Source organism: Protopterus annectens, chromosome 8.part0 (genome assembly GCF_019279795.1).
Source record: "Protopterus annectens isolate FY-2018-M chromosome 8.part0, PAN1.0, whole genome shotgun sequence".
NCBI lineage: Eukaryota > Metazoa > Chordata > Ceratodontiformes > Protopteridae > Protopterus > Protopterus annectens.
Window position 1 is genome coordinate 448205343 of NC_056741.1, and position 22985 is coordinate 448228327.

Here is a 22985-nt window from a genome sequence, read left to right on the forward strand (position 1 = left end):
ATGATTGAGAATGAGCTGAAATTATCTGACTATAGCTAAATTAAAATGAACTTTGCTTGCGATACCTGAAATATACATGTGCTGAGAAATCTTCAGATTTTCATGACATTAGCTGGCAGTAGGTAAAGTAAAACAAAAAAAGTACCCGTATTTTTCTTTTGGCAAGTTGCCAAGGTCTTTTCTTACGTATAGCATAGCTTTTGTAAATGAAGGAGTTTAAATAAATAAACTGAGCTGTAAAGTGTGCCAGAATTGCATTCCAGAAAGACATGACACAGTTTTTTTCTATATGGGCATAGTCAACTCTATAGTACCATCTATTGTTAGTATGGAGCAACTTGTGGCTGTAATATCATGGGCCTGAGCAAGAACTGCGATGGCTTCTTATCCTGGCTGAAATTCCTGCTGATTTGTCCAGTAACTACAAAAGACTTTGTTTTGTTGCTTTACTGCATTTATTAGTGCAAAAACAAGTATACTAGATAAGAGTTATACAATAACAGTGGGTAAAACCAGATGCATTCTGTCTGTGTTATGAAAGAACAAAAAGTGATGTTAACCTGCAGAATGCTGATTCTAGAGAGTTAGTGACCTTTAAAAACATTCCACCTGAAAGACTGTCTTTCTCTAAAACAAGTTTTGTAACCTTTATGCCTCTACCACACACATGTGATTTGTAATACATATAGGACCGTGTTATATTTCTTGTGATTTAAGGAATAACCCGGATGAGAAAAGTATTGTTTTTCTTCTTTGAAAAAGAAGAAAAATATGGTGGGATTGTTAGATGTGTAACTGAAAAAAGATATTGGATGCAGCTGTTAGATGTATGACACTTAAAGGAGAATTGCACCCACAGAGTGACAAAAACATGCTTATTTCATCATGTCTTGATGTTTCTTGCATTTTAACACCATTTTTGGACCTGTACTTTGCTATTAATACAGTAGTTGGGAGGAAAATTATGGAGGAGAAGTGTAGATGGATTACTTTGAGATATAGTCACCCTGGTGTAATTGGAGCTCTGTGTTAATGATTTAATATTTGGTGTGAATTCTGGTAGATATTAAGAGGTATCTTAGAATGTAAGGATATTGCACATGGGAGGGAAGAACATTGACATATCCAGTTGGAGTGGGTATTTGATTTTAATTGGAGTTTGAATGTTCTGGGGTTGGAGATTTCACAAATAGGTAACGGAAGAGAAGAGGCTTCCAGAGTTGAGCCACTCTGTGAGTAAAGAGCTTTTCCATGTGAGAAGTTGAGGTTTCATTGCATAAGGGCTTTTTTGAAAGTTTGAAGGGTCTTGTTAGTAGGTACTGTGATGGTCCCTACTTCAGGCCAGTAATCAAGGAGCCTCAGTCCTCACCACTGATACAGGTGAGGGATGACCACTAGGAACAAAAATGGATACACATGGTATTTTCATATGCAGCTCTTTTCAGCATGCACAGTTTCCCTTAAGAGCACACAGAGGAAGCACACTCCAGACCTGGGGCTGGACACTCATTCTCACTCCAGGCTACAAACAGTACTCCACACTGACCACTTTGGAGCTCTCTGTTCCTGTTCCAAGTAGCTTGCACACACACCTGGATGTTTGATTTTTCACACACACACACACATACACAGACACACACACACACACGCTGGTATAGATTTACCAGCTGTGCCCGCTCTGACCAGACTGTAAGGTAATTATGCTGCCACCAGTCCGCTACTGTAAGGCTCTTATAAGGGTATCCAATTATACTGAGTAAAATTCATACTAATACAAATGGTGAGTTTGACCAGTGCAGCAGGGCTTTCAGGAGGGGCCACAGTATCACTAAAATAAGCATAAGTACTCTTAAGATGTTAAAAGTACTTTCTAAAAGACCAGCCACAATGAAAGGTCTAGAAATATTTAATAATAAATAATAAAATAGAAAACACGAGAATACTGAATATCTATTGACAATAAACACCAGAGTTTCAATAATAGGAGATATAAAAAAAATAACCCAGTTGGATAGATTCACACAGATGCAGAAAATCAATACTTAACTAATGTCACTATAGTTTCCTGGTTGACTAAAGAATTACTGTTCCCAAGTTAAGTTACTTCAGTAAGGCAAGATGAGGTATGAGGTTGTGTAATATAGGTCTGAGAGATCTTTCCTGTCAGGTTTTGAGAAACAAAAAGTGCTGCTGCGAGAGTTCTATCGTGTATCTCACTAATATCTAAAAAAAATAATGTCAGTGCTAGTTATAGAATTACATCACATCTGGTCACGTGGCTTGGTACAGTACACACACACAACTTTGCTAAGATCTTTTGCAGCATCTGAAAGCTATAAAATTAGTTTCAGAAACCTTCCACTCTTCCAGGGTAGCAATTACTTCACCCCTAAGGACAATACAGTAAGATTCATAGTCCTGGTTTTCCCAAACATTTTTGTGTCTGGCTGCAGTCAGACCTTTAAGATAATTTTTTTATGGCCTAAACTGACCCATTTAATTTTCAACCTGTTTTTCAAAATTAGCTGGACAGAGATTAACCTCTTTCCTTCCAGAATTCTCTATTAAAACATATACATGCCGGACAATATTGTTATAACTGATTAAATTTGTATCTCTTTTCTTTCCAGCAGGACACACTTCTGATGCATTTTTAACACAAGCAACTTTACAAATACATTCTTAACATAAGCATCTGTACAAATCAATGTGATAGTCAAATGACAGAATTCTTTACAAAACTCCAGCTAGCTATGCTGGCATATGTTACATATGCACTGCCCTACTCTCCCTGTCACAGATGGCACTACCAAGATGAGAGAGAATTGATCCTCCAATTTGGCTGCACGCTAATCAACAACATAACTTCAGCTGTCCCAGTGTAAAAACAGAAGCTGAGAAAAATGAATGCAGTTGAATGTGGTTTTTCATTTTTTTGCGGGGGGCCTTAAAATTTAATTACTGGCTAGAAAATATAGTGCCTGGATGCCAGCAAAGAAGACATTTGGAAAACCTGAAAGAAAATCAACCAGAAAAGGTGGAGAGAAAACACTTGTCTGGGAAGGATTCTGCTATGTAGCAAAATGCAATTCAGGCTTCAGCTTTGGTTCAAGAGATGGCTTCTAGAAATTTAGAGGAAAAATAAATAAAATGTACTCGGGTAATTTAAAATAAATGAGACATTGAGTATATCAAATAAAACAAAGGCTGAAAAAAATAGAAGAAACCTTAACTAGCCATTCAGATGAATCAATAAAACTGCAAAAATCAGAGGTTGACATGAATAAAAACTGGCTGAGTATGAAGTTTCTTAAGAAGAACTGTATAAAAGAACAGAGTTAGGCAGTGTGTGTGCAGGGAGAACCTGAGATTGTCTGCAGTACTGGAGAAACTGGAAGTAACAGACTGAATTCATTTTATGAAGGCATAATAAGCAACTGGACTGTGTTCCACAGAAGAATTTATTAATTGAAAGGGCACATCAAGTGTATGCTTCAAACCTGGCCATGAGAAAGCAACCAAGATCTATATTAGTAAAGATGCAATCATACCAGCAGAAAAAGTTGATCCTGGCAAAACTGCAGCAGAAGTTTAAAGTATTAACAATTGGATAGTTGCTGTATCCATCTGTCACCTCATCACAAAAGGGTTCATTAGACCCATTATAGAGTACAACGCCCCTTTTGGAATGTACCTCACAAGACATCTGCAGCAGCTGGAAAGGCCACAGAAGTACCTCACAGATGATTACTGGCATCAAACAGATGCCCTACACTGACCGTTTAAAAAAAAAAAAAAAACTCCACCTTTACACCATAGCATATCGCCTACTCTGAGGTGATCTCTGCCTAACATATAAAGCTATGTCAAACCCAGAGCTGTTGGACATGCTACACCTGAAGAAATCCCAATCCCTCTGAGCTACACGCTACTATATGGACCTAAACCTTGTCACCACAATAAACAGGACATGCTGGAGAGAGAGATTCCTGTCCCAGAGACTTCCCATACTGTGGAACAAACAACTCATCTACATCAAGTAAAGTTCCTTATTAGCACTGTTCAAGAAAAATCTTGAGTGGATGGGAAATAGGAAATACATCCCGGGATCACTTCTGTGTCTCTGCTCGACAGGGGCACAGGAAAATAATTTTCTTGGGTGGCGTAAACCAGGGAACCTTGTTGGCTAGGCTTACTCAGGCCCTTGGGCCGATAGCCTAGTACCTACCTGTGAACAAAAAGTAAGTTGGCAAGCAGAAGGGGATTGTGCTTCTCATTCTTCAGATAAGGTTCATAGAAAAACTTTGCTAGTGAAACCTTCTCCAGTGTTTCAGAAGATGTTTGAGAGAGAGGGAAAAGCACATGAGATGATTAGAAAAATCAGCAGCACCTTGGACTTTAAACTAGAGCCTGAAGATGGGAGATGGAAAGGAACAGGAGAAAAAGATCAGAAACTCTGAAATTTAGTGAAAAATTTGAAGGCTATAAAGCATGTCAACAGATTTATGAAATGTGGTTATGCAAGAAAATGTAGCTTATAACACTTGACACTAGACTTTTGTTGACTTTAACATTTGTGGGTGGACTGTAAAGTATATACCCCACTTTTTGTCCTTAATTTTTAACTGTAAGGGGAGAAAACTAGCAGCAAGTAAAACATTTTTTGTTCTTATTGGTATTTGTATAAACATTTCATGATATTTATTGGTATTTGTATAAACATTTAATGATATAAACTGCATATTATATACATTAGAACAGTTTTGTGTAGTGTGCAGTCAGGGGTATTTTAAATGTGGAGGGAGTCTTTTCAGTGATTGTTGCACATACCTCTCAACCTCTTAGAGTAAGAAATGTGGACAAAGCCATAATAAAGTGGTACAAATGTGGACACTTTTGAAATATTGCTCTTACAAACTTAGAAAGTTGATAGAGTAGCAGGTTTTGCATTAGCATGATTTTTTTTTAAGTGTATGAAGTCTAAAACTCACGTCTGTCTTTATTTTCCAATTTCAGTCTTCAATGATTTGCCACTAATTTGTCATTAAGCCACAATTTTATGAAAAACAGACCAAAAATATAAGGCAAAAATGTGTACAGTTGATGTGTGCGTGTTCCATGTCTTAAGAAATTAAAATAAAAATACTTTTTAATTGTAGGAAGTACAAGTTTTACAGTATAATGAGAAGAAAAGCTGGACAGAAGCAAGTTTAATGTTCATATGCTGTGACCTTGGGCTACTTGGATGGGGGTGGAGTATAAATGTGCACTGATTTATATTTTATGTAGGACCGGTAGCGTACATCCTTCTAAGTTGGGAACTGCTGATTGAAGGCTCAGTGTCTGTTCTAAAAGTGTATTAGTTCTGGGTTAAGAACTTGGGCTTCAGGCTAGTTATTTTACATTAAGAAGGTTTGTGGTCTGCACTCTTGTGGGAGGAGAGGCTAGATTTTGCCCTTCTGAGCTGGGAATTTCTGGTTAAAGGCTTATTGCGCATGCTTACTTGAGCTGTTTCTTTCTGAAATCAGTACGCCTTGTTTGCTGTAGCATAGACTAGATTCAGGCCGGCTGGATCTAGCTTTGTTTGTATAACTTGTGCCCTGATACAGACCGTCTTTCTTGGAGAAGGTTTCTCTGTACCGTAGTGGCAGGACGGTGCAGTTAGAACTTGTCTGATTGAAGACTGCTGGAACAGGGCTCAGTTTTAAGCTTTTTAACTGGTTAATTGGGTAAAGTGTTGTTTTGATTGTATCTGCTGTATTTTCTGGAAAAAATATATATATATTTGTTTCTCGCCTTTCTGAACTAGTATAGTCCAGTTTTCATGTTATTGCTGGATCCAGGGCTGTGTTACAAGTTTCTGTGTTGCCATACCTTACTTTGATAGAAGGACGTTTCTCTGCTCACCTGTGAGAGAGGGGAGCTTTGAGCAGCCTATCTGTCCCAGGACGAGTGGTTTGAGCCCAGAAGTTAGTAGTTTATTGGCCATTTTGGGCTAATTTCTATCTCTTTCACTTCCCTGCTATAAAAACCTCATTTGCACAGTTTTTACACTTGTGTTCCGCTTAGCAAGTGCCTTCCAGGTGTTCTGCAGAGTCTAGAGCAGCAGAGACAAAAGAGTGACTCTGGAGTAATTAAGTATCACTTTTCTGCTTTTCTTGCTGTCTTAACTAATTCTGCCTAAAACGCCAGTTTTTTTAGCGAATCTGGGATTTAAAAAGTTTGTTGTTGTATACAACTCCGCACAGCTCCTCGTGGTGTCCTGCAGAGTGATACAGGCAACAGAAAGACCCAAGAGAGACTTTTCCAGATTTAAGTATTTTTTTCTCTGTTTTTTTGCTCCAACTGTCTTTTCCCACCTAAAAAGTGGATTTCTAAATGATCTGTGCTTTAAAAAGTTTAAATTGCATTTGCCTTCTGCTTTTTACAGTTTTTGCACTTGTTTTATATCAATTTAAGTTGTTTTGTATTGTATAACTGTTGTAGGCTGCACACTAAAGTGTGCTAGCCTATTTATAGCATTTACAGTGTTTTCTTGCTGTTTCCTGAAAAAAAACAAAAAACCCCCCAAAATTCTCTTTTCCCACCTTTGCTGAACTAGATTAGTCCAGATTTCAGGTTTTGCTGAATTCCGGACTGTGGTATAGTTTCCTGTGTTGCCCATATCCTTACTTGGATAGGAGGAAGCTTCTCTGTTCACCAGTGAGAGTGGGGGGGGGGGGGGCTTGAGCAGCCTATTAGCCGTTTTGGGTCAATTCCTCTCTCTCTGTTTCCCTGCTTTAAAACCCACATTTGCGCAGTTTTGAGAATAGAGCAGCATCGGACAGCGCCGCTTAAACGGGTTTAAACTATTCCTGGCTCCACAAAGTCTGCTCTTCACTTTTTCCCTTAGAACTGTTCTAAATCTCAAAGTAAGCACTCTGTTTTCATTCTAAAGCCCTGCAGTTGCTCATATAAGTAATCTTATAAGTAAGCACTAACAAACTAAAGCACTACAACCTCTTATACTCCCTTAAAGTACTTGGCTCCTTGTTGGTCCTTTTTGATCAGTCAAAAAGTAGTTCCTTATACTATTCTGGCATGTCCAAATGTCAGTTTTGGGTTTACTCTCCAGTCCAACTGATGAATCTGGGAATCTTGAGGCAATGTTACGACTGCCTTATGTACAAAGACCACCCTCTCCTCCTCCCAACAAGTTCAAATATATGTGAGAGATGCAACTATATAGCCAGACTGGAGGCTGAGCTCTCTCAACCCAGTACTGGCGCAGTCAGTCAGGTGGAGAAGGTAACCACACACACCACAAATCCAGTCTCACATAGACCTATCGCAACAGCAAACCAAACACATAAACACACAAAAACATACTCTGAGGCTCTAAATAAAATTCTTCCCAAGCAGCAGAGACCTCCAAAGCAGACATCCAAGCAACCGCTACCCCACAACAATACCCACGTATCACATAGTTCACAAAGTCAGTGTGCCACACAGTCACAGCCCTTAAGGCTAAACAACACACCTAATACACTTGTAATAGGTGACTCTATTGTCAGACACACTGACGTCCCACTCACCAGGCTGAACAAGGAGAAGGTCACTGTAAGCTGCCTGTCTGGTGCCAGGATCCGCCACATAACACAAACACTCGGGTCACTCCAAAGCAAGTATAAATATGACTCCGTCATTGTCCATGCTGGTGTGAATGACCTGAGACATACCTCCCTGGACTACATGAAAAGAGACATAGAGGAGCTCTCTGATCATGTAGCCCAGGCCGGTATGACCCTGACCTTGGGTAGCATCTTACCCTCACCAAGAATGATGCCACAGTATAAAGACAAAATGATCAATTTTAACAATCGGCTAAAGTATTTGTGTCATTCAAAGGGGATCCAGTGTTTGTCAGCCTGGGATGACATGCTCGACAAGTCCCGTTGCTTCGCTAGGGACGGCTTGCACCTGTCACCCCTGGGCTTTTGAATATTGGCTAAGGCTCTTGCCACCCCCATAGTGCCTTTTTTAGGCAAGGCTCAAAAGACAAACCCACCTCCATAGACAACACAAGGAAAAAGAAACTAAGGGTAAAGCTGCTCAATGCCAGAAGTCTAAACCTCAAGATGCACGCACTCGAGGCTCTCCTCAGTATGGAGAATATCGATATCTGTGCAGTAACAGAAACCTGGTTCAAGGCTCCAGAGAGCACCCCAGCACTACCAGGTTATACCTCATACCATGCTTTTCGGCCCCAAAACTTGGACCGAACCACAAAAGGAGGGGGAGTATCCATATTCATCAAAGATACCCACACCTCCAGGTTAGTGGCACTGCACGAAGCATCGGAGACCATCCATGTACAACTAGCAGTGGGCAAAACTGCCTTTCAGTTTGTAGCCTGCTACAGACCACCCTCCCAAACTTGGGAACCCCACTCAGCTTTCCTGAGAACACTGGAGAATATGAAGGTCTCTCCAAACACCATCATATTGGGTGACTTCAACTACCCAAACATAAACTGGGAGCACTACTCAAGCCCCAACACCCTCGCCCAACGCTTCCTAGAATTTATAAACTCAAATGCTATGGAACAACTGGTCACCACTCCCACAAGAGGGGAAAACATATTGGACCTGATCATCACCAACATGGGGACTCTATGTTCCATACCAGAGGTATACCCCTCATTGTAAGATCTGACCATAAATTAATCTCACTGGACATCCATATCCCGTCCCCACCCCCAGCCAAGGAAACCACGGTGAGGAACTTCTCAAAAGCAAACTTCACACTTCTCAAAACCGAGGTGGAATCCTTCAAAGCCCCCGGGCCAGTGGAAAATACAGCCCAAACCGCAGAATCCTTTACAAATGCATTCTATGGACACCTACAGGAATGCATGGATCGTGCTATCCCAAATAAAACCAAGACTCACTCTTCCAAAGGCAGGAGACCTGTCTGGTTGACCCCAGCTATAAATAAGCTATACAACAGAAGGAGGAAGCTACTACATGATGGAGCAAAATCCCAAAAAGGGAAGGCATCTCTGATCAGTACTAGCAAGAAACTACGATCCCTCATAAAATTATCTAAGGCCAGCTTCAAAAGAAAAATTGCACAAGACGCTAAAGATAATCACAAGGCCTTCTTCAGTTATGTCAGGAACCTGGGTGGCAACTCCCAGATATGCTCTGAGTTAGTGCAAAATGACAAAAAATACACTGAACCCACAGACATTGCCAACATCCTGGCAGACAGGTTCAGTGCAAACTTCTCCCCCCCTTCCCATCCAAAAGAGCAAATGTCTATCCCAACAGAGTGTAGCCTCCCTGACATCACAGATGCACAGGTGAGAGCTGCCCTCTCCAAAGCAAAAAACACAGCATCAATGGGACCGGACGGTGTCCCGGGCTGCGTCTTACATGAGCTCCAAGAAGAATTGAACCCTCACATAAAGTCACTGTTCAGTCTCAGCCTTACTACAGGATATGTACCCAAGGAATGGCGTACAGCAACAGTGGTCCCACTCCACAAAGGTGGTGCCACAACGGACCCCGGAAACTATTGCCCTATAAGCCTGACTAGCCTGGTCTGCAAAGCGTATCATCATGGAACTCATAAACAAAGACCTTGGGAACCTCCAAACACTGGATCCTACCCAATTCGGCTTTAAGGGCAGATCTTGCATCTTGAACCTGGTCGACTTCTTTGAAACAGTCACCAAGGCCATAGATGAAGGGAAGGTAGTCCACACAGCCTACCTGGACCTCACAAAAGCCTTCGACACAATACCCCACTTGGGCATCATAAATAAGCTCACCAGCTTAAATATCAACCCCTATGTCACAAGATGGGTTGCAAACTGGCTCAGGGATAGAACCCACATGGTCAGAATTGCAGGTACCATGTTGGACTCTAAACCAGTTACAAGTGGCATCCCACAAGGCTCAGTCCTGGGACCTCTCTTGTTCGGTATATATTTCTCTGAGGTACAGGCTAACACAGGAGGACTATGGCTGACCAAGTTCGCAGATGACTGCAAACTGGGTGCCATAATTGACTCACCGACTGACACAAGCATCCTCCAAAAGGGTCTCACAGAGATGGATAACTGGTGCCAGAGCCATGGCCTAAAGCTAAATGCCAAAAAGTGCATAGTCATCCCCTTTGGGAAAAACAAAGTGCCCACAAATTACCACATAGGTGATAATCCATTAAGTACGGAAGAAGTAATTAGGGATTTGGGGACCCAAGTAGATAGCAATCTCTCCTTTGACAATCACATTGCCAAAGTGGTTAGAAAGACTTTCTATATAGCCCACCTTATCACGAAAGGGTTCACATCTAGATCAAGAGAGGTAATTGTGCCCCTCTACTCATCACTCATCAGACCCATAATTGAATACAGTGCCCCATTTGGGATGTACCTTACCCGACACCTGCAGCAACTGGAAAGACCCCAAAAGTACCTCACCAAGAGGATCAAGGGACTCAAACAGATGCCCTACGCAGTTAGGCTAAAGAAACTCCAGAGCTACTCAGTTGCTTACTGCCTACTCAGAGGCGATCTGTGCCTGACGTATAAAGCCATGTCCAAACCAGAATTAATGGACATGCTCCACCTCAGGAAATGCAAATCCCTTAGAGCTACACGCTCCAGGGACTTAAACCTCAGCACAGAAATAAATAGGACATGCTGGAGGGACAGATTCATATCCCAGAGGCTCCCCTCACTCTGGAACAAAATCCCAATCCATGTTAGGCAGAGCCCTTCAATGACCCTCTTCAAAAGAAATCTTGACGGGTGGATGGGAGATCGTAGGTTTACTCCTGGGATCTCTTCTGTGTCCCTACTAGACAGAGGCACAGTAAACTAACCTTAAAAGGGCTATCTTCTGTGACCTACTATACAGAGGCACAGTCAACCAATCTAAAAGGGTGGCGAAAGCCAAACACACACTGGCTAGGCTTATAAATGCCCTAGGGCAAATAGCCTAGTATCAACCTATGAATAGGATATTTTCTGTTTTATTTTACAAGGGTGACTGTCTAGATTACTACCTTTGGTTTAAGCAGTAAACAGGTGTTTTTGTAAACATGTACACTTTAAAAATAAGACAAAATGATGAAAGCCATGAAAATGCTAAAGTTTCTTATAACTGCAAAGATTTTAGCTTGTTTTCACTGGCAAATTTTCAGTAGACTTGAGATGGCTGAATCTGAGGGCAGCTGTTCATTATTTTCTGTCTGAAGTTTGGGAAGATTCATTGCCGAGTACATTCCATGGAGACGAGATGTTTGCAGTTGAAAAACCATTATAAGGGAGCTTAAGAAAAGTCTGGGAGAAAAAAATTGGCTTTTAGCAAGGACTATTACATGTAGGTGGGGACTGGAATTTGATTTGCAGCAGTGAAGATGTGTCTGGGGGGGCAAGAAGAGAAAATATAACAAAGGAGAGTAAATTTTTGAAGAATTTTCTGGAAATATTTGGCATGGAAGATGCAACTCCAGTAGTAGGAATTCAGAGTGAATTTACATATTATTCCCCAAGATACAAAAACTGGACTTTACATTTCACAGGAACATATGCATTATGCATTTAATTGAAGGACTTGATATGCACCCAATAACTATTTCAGATCATGCACCAATAATAACAAAATACACAGGGTAATGAAATAAAAATGAGCCGCTAGTGCTTGTCCACCTATCTGTTGAAAAGAGAGGAATTTAAGGAATGGATAGTGGCAATTATTCCGAAGCTATTAGAGAAGATAGAAATTTCTTCTGAAAATATAGCTAGGGAGTGGGATAAAATTAAAGTAGATTTTAAAAAAATAGGGAGGAAATAAAGGAGACTGTAACTTGAATTATTTAGAGGGACTGACAAATACTAGAGTATTTCGAAGTAGGGGGAATCTCACAGAACAAGAATAGGAGTAATTGCAGAATGCTAAACAGAAATTAAGGGATTACCTTAATAATATGCATGAGTTTAGAAAGATTGCTGTTAAGCAACTGTTTTTTAATAATTCTAGAGCACAAAAACTTTTAGCACGACTCAGGCAACAGAAAATAGGGCTGTCTCCAAGCTTAGAGAGTGTGTAACAACGAAGATAACGAGAGATCCTGAAGAAGTATTAGAAATATTTCAGAAATTCTATAAAAGTCTGTATAACGCAGAGAAATATGGAAATGTTTATGGAAGAATTAAATATGCCAAGGTTAGAGGTAGACAAGGGTCAATTACTAACAGGATAGGAGAAGATGAGATAAAAATGGTGATGTAAACCTCATCTACGGGAAAGTCCCTAGGAATAGATGGTATTCCTATAGAAGTTTGGAAGCTAGGAGGAAAAAAAAAAAAGAGTAAAGATATGTAAGGTTTTGTTTAACAGTATTTTAAGAGGAGTACCAGCATCCTGGAAGAAAGGGTGGTAGCTGTAATACCTAAAGAGGGTAAAGTTCCATCAGATCCAGCTTCATACAGGCCCATTTCAATACTAAATCATGATTATAAAGTGTTTGCTTATAATGGTTAAAAGAATGGCAAAAATGTTGCCAAAATTAATGGGTATGGATCCCAGTGTGGCTTTATGGAGGGAGGCAAATATTCAGTAACACAAAACATTGATGATCCAGAGGGAAGCAGAATGTAATAATGCCACTGTTGTTGGTGGGTCTTGACCCAGAGAATGCTTTTGACAGACTAAGCTGGGACTTTGAGCAGGGCAATGGAAGCATTTGCATTCCCTGATAAAAGTATAAGGTTAATTAGGAAAAATATATGAGGGATTGGAGATAAAGAAAATTAAAGTGGGTGGGTTCCTCCCTGATGATTTCTGCTTGAGTAGAGGAACCAGGCAGGGGTGTCCTCTTTCCCCTTTGTTATTTGCATTGTATTTAGAACCATTGGAAAAAAAGTAAGTAATTCAGAAATTCAAGGATATAATTGGTATGGTATTGAAGAAAAGCTGGCTGTATTTGCAGATGATGATATTTTATATCTGATAAAACCACAAAAGGACATTGGTGTTGTGGGACATTTTGAGACAGTTTCATATCTTTTTCGGGATACAAAATTAATGAATCCAAAACAAAGGCAATTGAGGTAAATTATGTACCCACACACAAATTGGTTCAGCAGTATCCATATTTATGGGGACATAACATGGAGAATTTAGGAGTATGGATTAAAATGATTCCAGTGTGGCAGCTAATGATGTGGGGAAGAGACTAAAAAAAAGATAATACAAAAACCGAAAAACAGAAACCTATAATTCAAAGTGGGAAGTGATGATAAAACAAGATGGAAGCTCAAGAAACAAGGAGAGACAGGAATTGTGGATGCAGACAGTTAGAGAATAACAATAATCATACAGAATATTATACTCAAAAAAGTAGCAGAAAGTATTCTAAGAACTAAGCCAACACAGGAATGGAGAAAAGAAAGTCTGCCCGTAGGGATGACTACAAGCAGGGGTGCCATAGCTCTCAACTGTCCAGATTTTTGCCTCATATTTTTGTTCTGTTCCTCATAAAACTTGTGCTTTCCTAGCACATCAGTGAGGACTGAATTCACTAAGTAATGACAATTTACGTTTCAGACTTGATATCATTCAGAAAATCCATGCTAACACAAAACCTTTTATTCTAACAACTTCCTAAGTTTCTGTGAGCAGTATTTAAAATGTTCCCTATTTTTGAGCCTTTGTCCCCCCATTGTTTGGCTTTGTACAGATTTCTTGTGCAAAGAGGTTGAGAGTAGGGGTGCAGGAAATGGGCAACAGCAGGCTGGAATTTATTGGAGAAAAACTGACAAAGGAACCAAGGTATACAGGAAAGGTAATAAAGTGTGATGAGGCCAAGAAAACATTGTGATTGCAGGCTGTTAAAAAGGGATAATTAGTAGGGCATATATAATATTACATGATAACTATAAGAATCAATAGAGGAGGTTAGGATAGATTGGGAAGAGAGACTGGAAAAGCAATTTACAAACAATGGGAAGATATATGTATGGCTCCCAAATATGCATCCAAGTCTGTAAGATTAAGGATTTTTGCTTGGAAGTGTTTGATAGGTAGTTTTATTCCCCAAGCAGATTTAAGAGAATTTTTCCTTGGGTGGATAGTAAATTTTGGAGGTGTGACTGAGAAGAAAGAGGTAACTGGGAACATATGTTTTGGGAGTGTGAGCTGGCAGATTTGAAAAATTTGGCAAATAACTTCCAAAAGCGTACTGACAATGGGGGTGGGGACAAAAACAGAATGAGCATAAGAGTAACTTTGTTTATTAAAAGTGCAACAGTAAAAGATATGCATCTGGTACCTCAGCCATTTGCCTTCATATGATTAAGTTTAATTCTTTTATCTGCCAAAAAAACAATTACTACAAAATGGAAAACAAAAGTCTACAACTGTATTTGAGGTATTGAATATTATAAAAGAACTTGAAGGATCTATAGAAGGAAGGAGGAGTTAGGTTTAAGGGAAGGGAAAGATTGAGCAATTTTTTGTAATGTTGGACTGATGATAGTATGTCGTATGTATTTTTAAATGGAAAAATGGTACAATTTTTTTCTTTTCTGCTGATGTATGCTTGCCTGTGTCTTAAGTGATTTAGTAAAGGTGTTTAAAAAACAGACTTATTACACATTCACAAGAAGAGTGGTAGCATGGACACCATTCTCAAAGGATCTCTATCGTAACATGAAGAGAATGTATTGAAGGGATAGGTATGTATCACAGAGAATATCAATTCTGTAAAACAGTCTTCCACTCCAAATAGAGTGGAGTACTTCCCCCACTTTAGTCAAGTGTAATTTGGACGAATGGATGGGAAATTGCAAATTCATCTGCAGTTTAGCACCCACATCCCTTATGATAGGAGCAATGAATAAATATCCCAACATATCCTTGTCCTCCTGGCTCTTGAGTTATTCATATGCAAAATATAAGGGCTGAAAACCACCATGGGAATATAAGACTAGATTTCTTAATCTTCATAGATCAGTAGTCTAGTAAGTGCCAACGAACCTTATGAATTTCCAGTAAAGGTCTTAATTAGTATTCATCTTTCTGTAATAATTTTGTGTGCGCATGTGTGTGCATTTATCAGTGCATTAAGGGAGACATGGACACTCCTGCTGCAAAAAGTGTTTCTGCATACTGGCTTATGAATGCAGAATAACATACGTGTATCTAATGCAGTCAGGTCAGCAAACCAGACACAGTTAGCAATAGATGTTTCATCTTCATTAGGGCTTATTACTGTAAGATGAGTAGAGAGTCTAGTTGTTTGGAATCATTTGGCATTCAACAATAACAAGAGATCTATGGAGGATTTGCCGTCATAGTTTGGTATCAGATAAGGTGAAAGTTAGAGCAAAATTCTCATAATGGTGGCATATACGATCCAGCCTGAAAACCCTAGAAAGGGATCTTTGCCTATACATTGAACCCACAAAGGTTTGAAATACAAAACAGTGAACCTTTAATATGTCAAACCAAGCCAAAAAAAAAGATAGAAAAAAATATACAGGGAGACAGAGCCCCCCCCAAATCCTGCAGTTTGTATATACCAACTCCAGGCTTACTGTACTTTGGGGAAAGATCACACTCCCAATCACCACAGTTAATCATGGTCTGTAAAAGCTGGTTCGATGTTATAAATGTTCGATCTTTTGGGAGTTCAACAAAAAGATGGGAATCCCTACCAAGATAAAGAAATATATGCAAAGATATTTGCAGATTTCCATTTGTTAAGGCTTCATGAAAGATGTGAAAAACCTTCTCCCAAGAAAAAAAATGTTTTAGCACACTGGCTCGGAATGTACAATAATGCACATATCTTTAGTAATGCATTGTAGTCAATTCAATATGTCAGACTCTACTAGTAGTAGAAATGTTTTGTCACATTGACAAGGTAGAATGACATGGCCAGCAGAACAGCACATCCACCCCTTGTTAAACACCCTACTGTGCCACAGTAACATGAGATCATATGACTAGAGTATTACTAACTACATGGGAGGGTGGGTTTGCTATGAAGAGAACTTGCACAAACTAGCTAAGTGCATTGCCATTTATAATATAAAATTTGAATAAATCTTTGCAATTAATTTATTGTGTTATGATATGAAAAATATAGGAGTGAAATGTAATTTTTTTGTAAATTGTTTGATAATTGTGTTGATTTATAAAATCTGAATAAAATCATTAAAAAAATAGACAAGTGACAGTGATGGTAAACTTTCCTAATAAGCACATAACCTGGTATGAAGGCAGTTACCTAAAATGCTTCTTTCTCTGTACTTATTGCTGGTGTGTTTATTTTTTGTTAGTCGCCTGATTCTTGTTGCTTCATTTTTGCACATGCATATTATGGATATGAGAGTATGTACATGTAGATAAGTGCATTCCAGTGTCTGTTTTACTTTCTTTTTTGGATTATTTCTGAAAAATATTTACTGTCACCCTATGGAAGGCTGTTTAGTAAATACATTTCCTAATTTCCTGCTCACACTGTGCAACTATCTTTAGGTTTTGAGATGTATTATTCCTAGGCTTAAGCATTTTTGAGAGCTAATAGAGAAGAAAAAATAACATTCCTTTGATTCCAGAATCTAGAATAGAAGCTGCTCTTAAAAAAGAAAGTCTAAAATATTGCATGATAATTGTAAGACTCAATCAGAGGAGGTTAGGATTGGGAAGAGAGATTAGATAAGCAATTCACAAAGAAACAAAGGGGGGTTGTATGCATGTCTACCAAGTATGCAGCAAAGTCTAGAAGATTTAGGAAATTTGGAAGTGTTTACATAGGTATTTTCATATCCCAAGTAGACTCTAAAGAATTTGTCCTCAGGTAGACAGCAAATAATGGAGGTGTGATGGGTAAGAAAGGATTAATTGGGAACACATTTTCTGGGAGTGTATTGAGTTGGCATATTTAAAAAATGTCTGCAGACTACTATGTCAGGGGTACTAGGTGAGCAGATTGGTGTAACAAAGGAAATTATTTTTTGATCTATGATACAGAATCGGAATTGCCTAGACTACATAGTAAGGCCTTCCTGAGTCCAGTTATGGTGGCTGCCAAAAAAAGAAGTCTCCAGAAAATGGAAATCATAGTCTAAACCAACTGTACTAGAAGTAGTGAAAATAGTAATGGAGGTAAAACAACTGGAACTGGGATCTTTAGAAAAGGGAAGGAGCAAATTACATAGGAAAAAAATGGGAATTGTGGGAACAATACATGCAGAGGAGGAATAAGGTTTAAAAGAAGACAGGATTTGAATTAGCTATGTAATGTTTGACTTACAATGACTGGGTAGATTATAAGTGACATATAATTGCAACTAAAACTATGTCAATATGGTTTGTGATGTATAATGTTTGCAACTGAAGTTATGGCAATGTGGTTTGTTTTCCTTTAAATGTGATTGTTCATGTCAAATATGATAAACATCCTTATTAAATTAAAAAAAGCATTCCTTTGATTCTGGATTGTGAAGGTTAAGTTGGCAGTGCTGAGGCATTATTCACTTGCTTTGTCTTGATTCTGAGATCACCACGCACAACTGCATATTTTATTGGTGGCTTGATGTGCTTATCTCTGGTGAAATGTTGAATTGTTGACCAATTCAATCTCTGTATCACTCCCTGCAGATGAAAATTTTGGGATTGTAGACAGAATGAAGTGGGCAGTATATTCTGCCTCTTGTACAGGACAACATGTTGAGAGTGTAGGTCTATTCTTAATTATCTGTGTAGTATGGAAGACCATTTTGTGAAGGATTCTCGCATCTTTTTGATATGTCTGTGTGTGGGTACTATGTAAGTTGTGTATTAGCATGTCATGAATGACTACTTTTTCATTCTGGGAAGTTGTGTAATATGGCAATTCACAGGATCACATACCATGCAGTTTTTGAGCAGAGAAGTTTGTGTACACTATGAATGGCTATGTATCGTCATTAATTCCTGTGGAGAAACTTCAGCCAGCTAGGCAGAGCAGACCTGAAAACACAGTGATATTTCAGAATTTCATTATTTTGGAAGCGATCAACTAGAACACTTTTTTCCTGTTTTGATGAGCTGTGAATCCCAGCATTTTAGAAAAGAGAACCTCTTTTAATTGTAAAGATTACATATATTTTTGGTTGTATTTGAGAATATGAATGCTTTTTATCTGCGTGGTTTTGTAGGATGTAAGCTACATTTGAACTATTTTAAATATTTGGAAATAAGAAAATAGGTGGAAGCCATGCCCCAGTTGCTCTTGTTAAGGAGGCATGCATTCATAAAGTTTTGCTGCATATAGTTTGTACAGTGTTTCCCTAACCTGATATTCTTTTTTTGTGTTTTTTAGGGAAAGTCAAGTTGAATTACGAGAACATATCGATAATCTAGCCATAGGTATTTGCATTTTGTTACCTTACTTACTTTTCACAATATTTGTTGCTTGCTTTTATTTCTTTCATTGACCAGGTTAGTTTAACTAGGCCTGTGGCCTGTTTTCAAGGGAAACTCAACTTGCCTGAGGGAAATCTGGCCAGGATGTAAAAGAAATTCCTCTTCTTTCTAAATACCATAGTGTCTTTAATATTCACTTAAGGTACCGCTAATGCTGCTAGACGAGACCGCAGTTTATTTTTCTTTCTAAATATGGAGCCTCAGAAGTGCAACCCACCACAAGTGCAACACTGCATTGTCAGTACTGGAACATGAACCCAAGCACATGTTGTAGGGGGTAGAACCACACAGACTTTGCTTAACTTTGTTTTCACCTCTGCTTAACTTTATTTTCAGATGAAAATGTGCAATGTGTTGATCCTGAACAGGTTCTGTCATTGGAGAGACGAGAGAGATGGTGCAGTTATTTATTATTACTAAGTGGAAATGAGTCACTCTGTTGGGATTCATGAAAAATCCAGTGTTACGTAGCTGTGTGCGCTGCATGTTGCATATCTGCCAAGGTTCACTTGCATAATATTGTGTGAATACTTTTGTTCTAATGATATACAGTGGCCTACACTACAAATCTTGGCCAGCTGCCCTTCCTGAAAAGAATAGTAAGGCCATCTGGTATAGGCAGCACCCACACTCCCTGGCTATAGCAGTTCTGTCCCTTCCCAGCATAAAAAGTTAACCTGACATACATTCCCATCTTCAGTGCAGACATTAATTGTACCCCCAGCCAGTTCACATCTTGTACAGCAGAGACAGTACCATGTTGTAAGCCTCTTTCATCCCTTTTAAACACTGTAAGTATCTACTCTGTCTATAGCACAGCAGTATCCAGTCCTACTAACACAGGGCATCATTGCCTCCAGCCAGCAGAGTAATATCTAGTATTCTGCATGCCACCTAATGGGGAAAAAAAATAAAAAAAACAAAGCAGCACACTTCCTGGTAAACAGAGGTAGTGTTTCCTATCCACGTCATTTGCTTTCAGTCCGGATGTGCACATCGTGTCCCTGCAGTCCCATTCCTAGCACACTCCCCTTCTATTGCATTTCCTGAAGCACATGTAATACATTTTCACCCCCACTTCCTGTGGTTTTTTCCCCTGCTCATGAAATTGTTACTGTGCACCAATTGTTGAATGGTCTTGATATGTACAAACACATACACATCCCTCAATATGCTTGTAGTTATCATAGCCCTTTTGGATGGAAATTGTTAGGCAGAAGTGTTAAGATTGATTTATTTACATAAAATTGTTTTGGACATTATGTTGCTGCTACATTTATATTAAATTAGAATAAGAAAGTGTAACATTATATTGTTAAGCTGCAAAAATTAAATGAGGCATTGTTAGATGCATGGAGCTTTGACAGAAGTTAAATAGTTTGCCATCTGAATACCTTTCCTCAGAAGAAATCTTAGGCTACAGTATGAATGAGGCATTGACAGGATAATGATCTTGTTCAAAGTCTGTGTATGGCTATGTACTAGAGATAGGAAAGCATAACTGTTTTCTCTTTGTTTCGCATGTTTGTCAGGATGTGCTGAGAATATAAGCCATGTGACCATAGAGCTCTGCTTAAAATGTATGCATAAAGTTTTTAAAATGGTGGTGAGCTTTGAACCATCATCTAGGTGGGATAAGAAAGTTTATCAGATGAAGTAACGGTCACTGAAGAGATGGCTGTCATCCAGATGGAAAATACATTTTACTGGACATGAGATTGAGGGACAGTTATCATGAGCTGGGGAATAAAACTTTATGTCTGAAAGAAATGCAAGTTTGTAACTAGCAGAAGGAGGAAGTGTGCTTAATGGTTGTACTGCGGAAAATGGATTAAAAAAATAGAAAAATACTAAAAAATACTTCAGGTAGGACCCTAGTTTAAACAGATAAATTGTTGATTCTTGGATTATTTTATGTATAATAATAGTCATAGCTTGTCTTAATTTAAATTCACTGTTGTGGTTTCAATGGGCTGCCATTTTTCTATTTGACAATAAAAACTGCTAAAACACACCATTGGTCTCCAGGAAAATTATTTGAACTTTGTGTTTACATTTGACAGAACTGGCCAAGGCTTGGAGAATGCAACAGCAGTGCTTTCCTCCATTAAACACTACAGTACTGAAAAGCTGGAGCAAAGTAAAAAAAAAATCAGCTGATGCATCTTCATATGATTGATTTCCTGACAAAAATGAACTGTCCTTTTGGTCAAAGAGTAATAGGATCTGCAGACAGACATTCATTTTATCAAATTAGTAACCAGAAGATCTTCAAGATGTACCTGTAGGCCTACATGTGTGAAAGGTGTTAGAAAAGTGACTTAAAGCAGATGGACCTGGTTTAGTAGGTAGTTACTTGGCTATCGGCCCTAGGGCCTATGCAAGCCTAGCCAAAAAGGTACCCTGACTTTCGACACCCAAGAGAATTATTTTCCTGTGCCCCTGTCAAGCAGAGCCACAGAGGTGATCCACGGGATGAATTTCGTATTTCCCATCCAGTCATCAAGATTTTTCTTGAAGAGTGCTAATGAGGAGTTTCTTTTATATAGACAGGTAGTTTGTTCCAGAGTATGGGAAGTCTCTGGGACAGGAATCTATCCCTCCAGCATGTTCTGTTTATTATGGTGGCAAGGTTTAGGTCCCTAGAGCATGTAGCTCGGAGGGATTGGGATTTCTTTAAGTGGATCATGTCCAACAGCTCTGAGTATGACCTAGCTTTGTATGTTAGGCAGAGATCGCCTCCAAGTAGGTGATATGCGACGTAGTAAAGCTGGAGTTTTTTGAGATGGTCTGCATAGGGCATCTGTTTGAGGCCGGTAATCCTCTTTGTGAGGTATTTCTGTGGCCTTTCCAGTTGTTGTAGATGTCTTGTGAGATACATACCGAAAGGAGCGCTGTACTCTATAATGGGTCTAATGAGTGACAAGTAGAGGGGAACAATGACCTCTTTTTTTCCTGGATGCGAAACCTTTTGTGATGGTGTGCCATGTAGAAGGATTTCCTGACTACTGTGGCGATGTGATTATTAAAGGAGAGACTAGTGTCCACCTGTGTCCCAAGGTCTCTTGTCACTCACACTTCCGGTGTTAAGTAGACTACCACCTATGTGGTAGCTCATGAGTACAGAGTTTTTACCAAAGGGGATGACAATGCACTTTTTGGCATTGAGCTTGAGGTCATGGCTTTGACACCAGACATCTGTCTCAGTGAGGCCCTTTTGTAGGATGTCCACATCATTAGGAGTTTCAATTATGGCTCCTAGTTTGCAGTCATCTGCGAACTTCATTAGCCAAAGACCTTCTGTTTTAGCCTGTACTTCAGAAAAGTAGATAACAAACAGGAGAGGACACAGGACTGAACCCTGTGGTACTCCACTTGTCACTGGTCTGAAGTCGGATTTGGAGTCTGCTACTTTCACAGTGTGGGTTCTGTCAGTGAGCCAGTTGGCAATCCATCTTGTGACATAGGGATTTATACCTAGTTTAGTGAGTTTATCTATAATTCCAGAGTGGGGGATGGTGTCAAAAGCCTTGGCGAGATCTAGATAGGCTGTGTGAACCACCTTGACCTCGTCTACGGCTTTGGTGACAAAGCAATCGGTTTAGGAGACATGATCTGCATTTTACAAACCCGAAATGGGTGGGGTCCAGAGTTTGGAGATTACCAATGTCTTTGTTTATAAGTTCCATGATGATACGTTCCTGGCCTTGCAGACCAGGCTCGTTAGGCTAATGGGGCGGTAGTTCCAGGGGTCCATGGTGGTTCCCCCTTTGTGGAGTGGGATAACTGTCACTGTGTGCCATTCAGTGGGCACAAAGCCTGAAGTGAGGCTATGATTGAACATTGTGCTTAGGTGGGGTGACAGTTCATTCTGTAGTTCATGTAGAACACAGCCTGTGATGTTGTCGGGTCCCATGGATGCTGTGTTCTTGGCTTTGGAGAGTGTGGTTTTTACCTGTGCAGCCGTGATTACAGGAACTTTGCATTCTTCTGGTATAGAGATGGGCCCTTTAGGGGATGAGGGGGGGGGGTTAGCACTGAAGCTATCTGCCAGGATGTTGGCAGTATCAGTTGGTTCTGTATATTTAGTGCCATTGTGCTGTAACTAATAGCAGATCTGAGTGTTACCATTGAGATTCCTGACATAGTTATAGAATGCTTTGTGGTTGTCTTTAGAATCGGTGGCGATTTTTTTGTAACTAGCTTTGAAGGATTTTATGAGGGAACTCCGCTTCTTACTGAGGCTGACCAGGGAGTTCCTGCAGTCATGGGATTTTACTCTTTTTTGCAACAGATTCTTTCTTCTGTTGTAGAGTTTATGACAGGGGATCACCAAATTGGCTTCCTTTTTTTGGAGGATAGCATCTTGGTTCTGTTAAGGATAGCATGATCCATGCAATCGTGTAAAATGTGTTTGTGTAGGATTCAGCAGTCGTACCTCTATTGTCCGTCTACATGGGTGTCGTGAAGTTTGCTACTTCTGTCTTAAGAAACGTGAAGTTGGCTGTGGAAAAA

General features: G+C 39.5%; 1 protein-coding gene across 1 annotated transcript in view; it reads left to right on the forward strand.

The window, feature by feature from the left end:
• The window catches only part of SNAPIN (SNAP associated protein), a 221354-nt gene that overhangs the window by 40256 nt on the left and 158113 nt on the right, over window positions 1-22985 (forward strand). The window contains exon 2 of the mRNA XM_044079967.1: window positions 18367-18413. Coding sequence (XP_043935902.1) covers window positions 18367-18413 — 47 coding nt within the window. The remainder of the gene's footprint in view (window positions 1-18366; window positions 18414-22985) is intronic.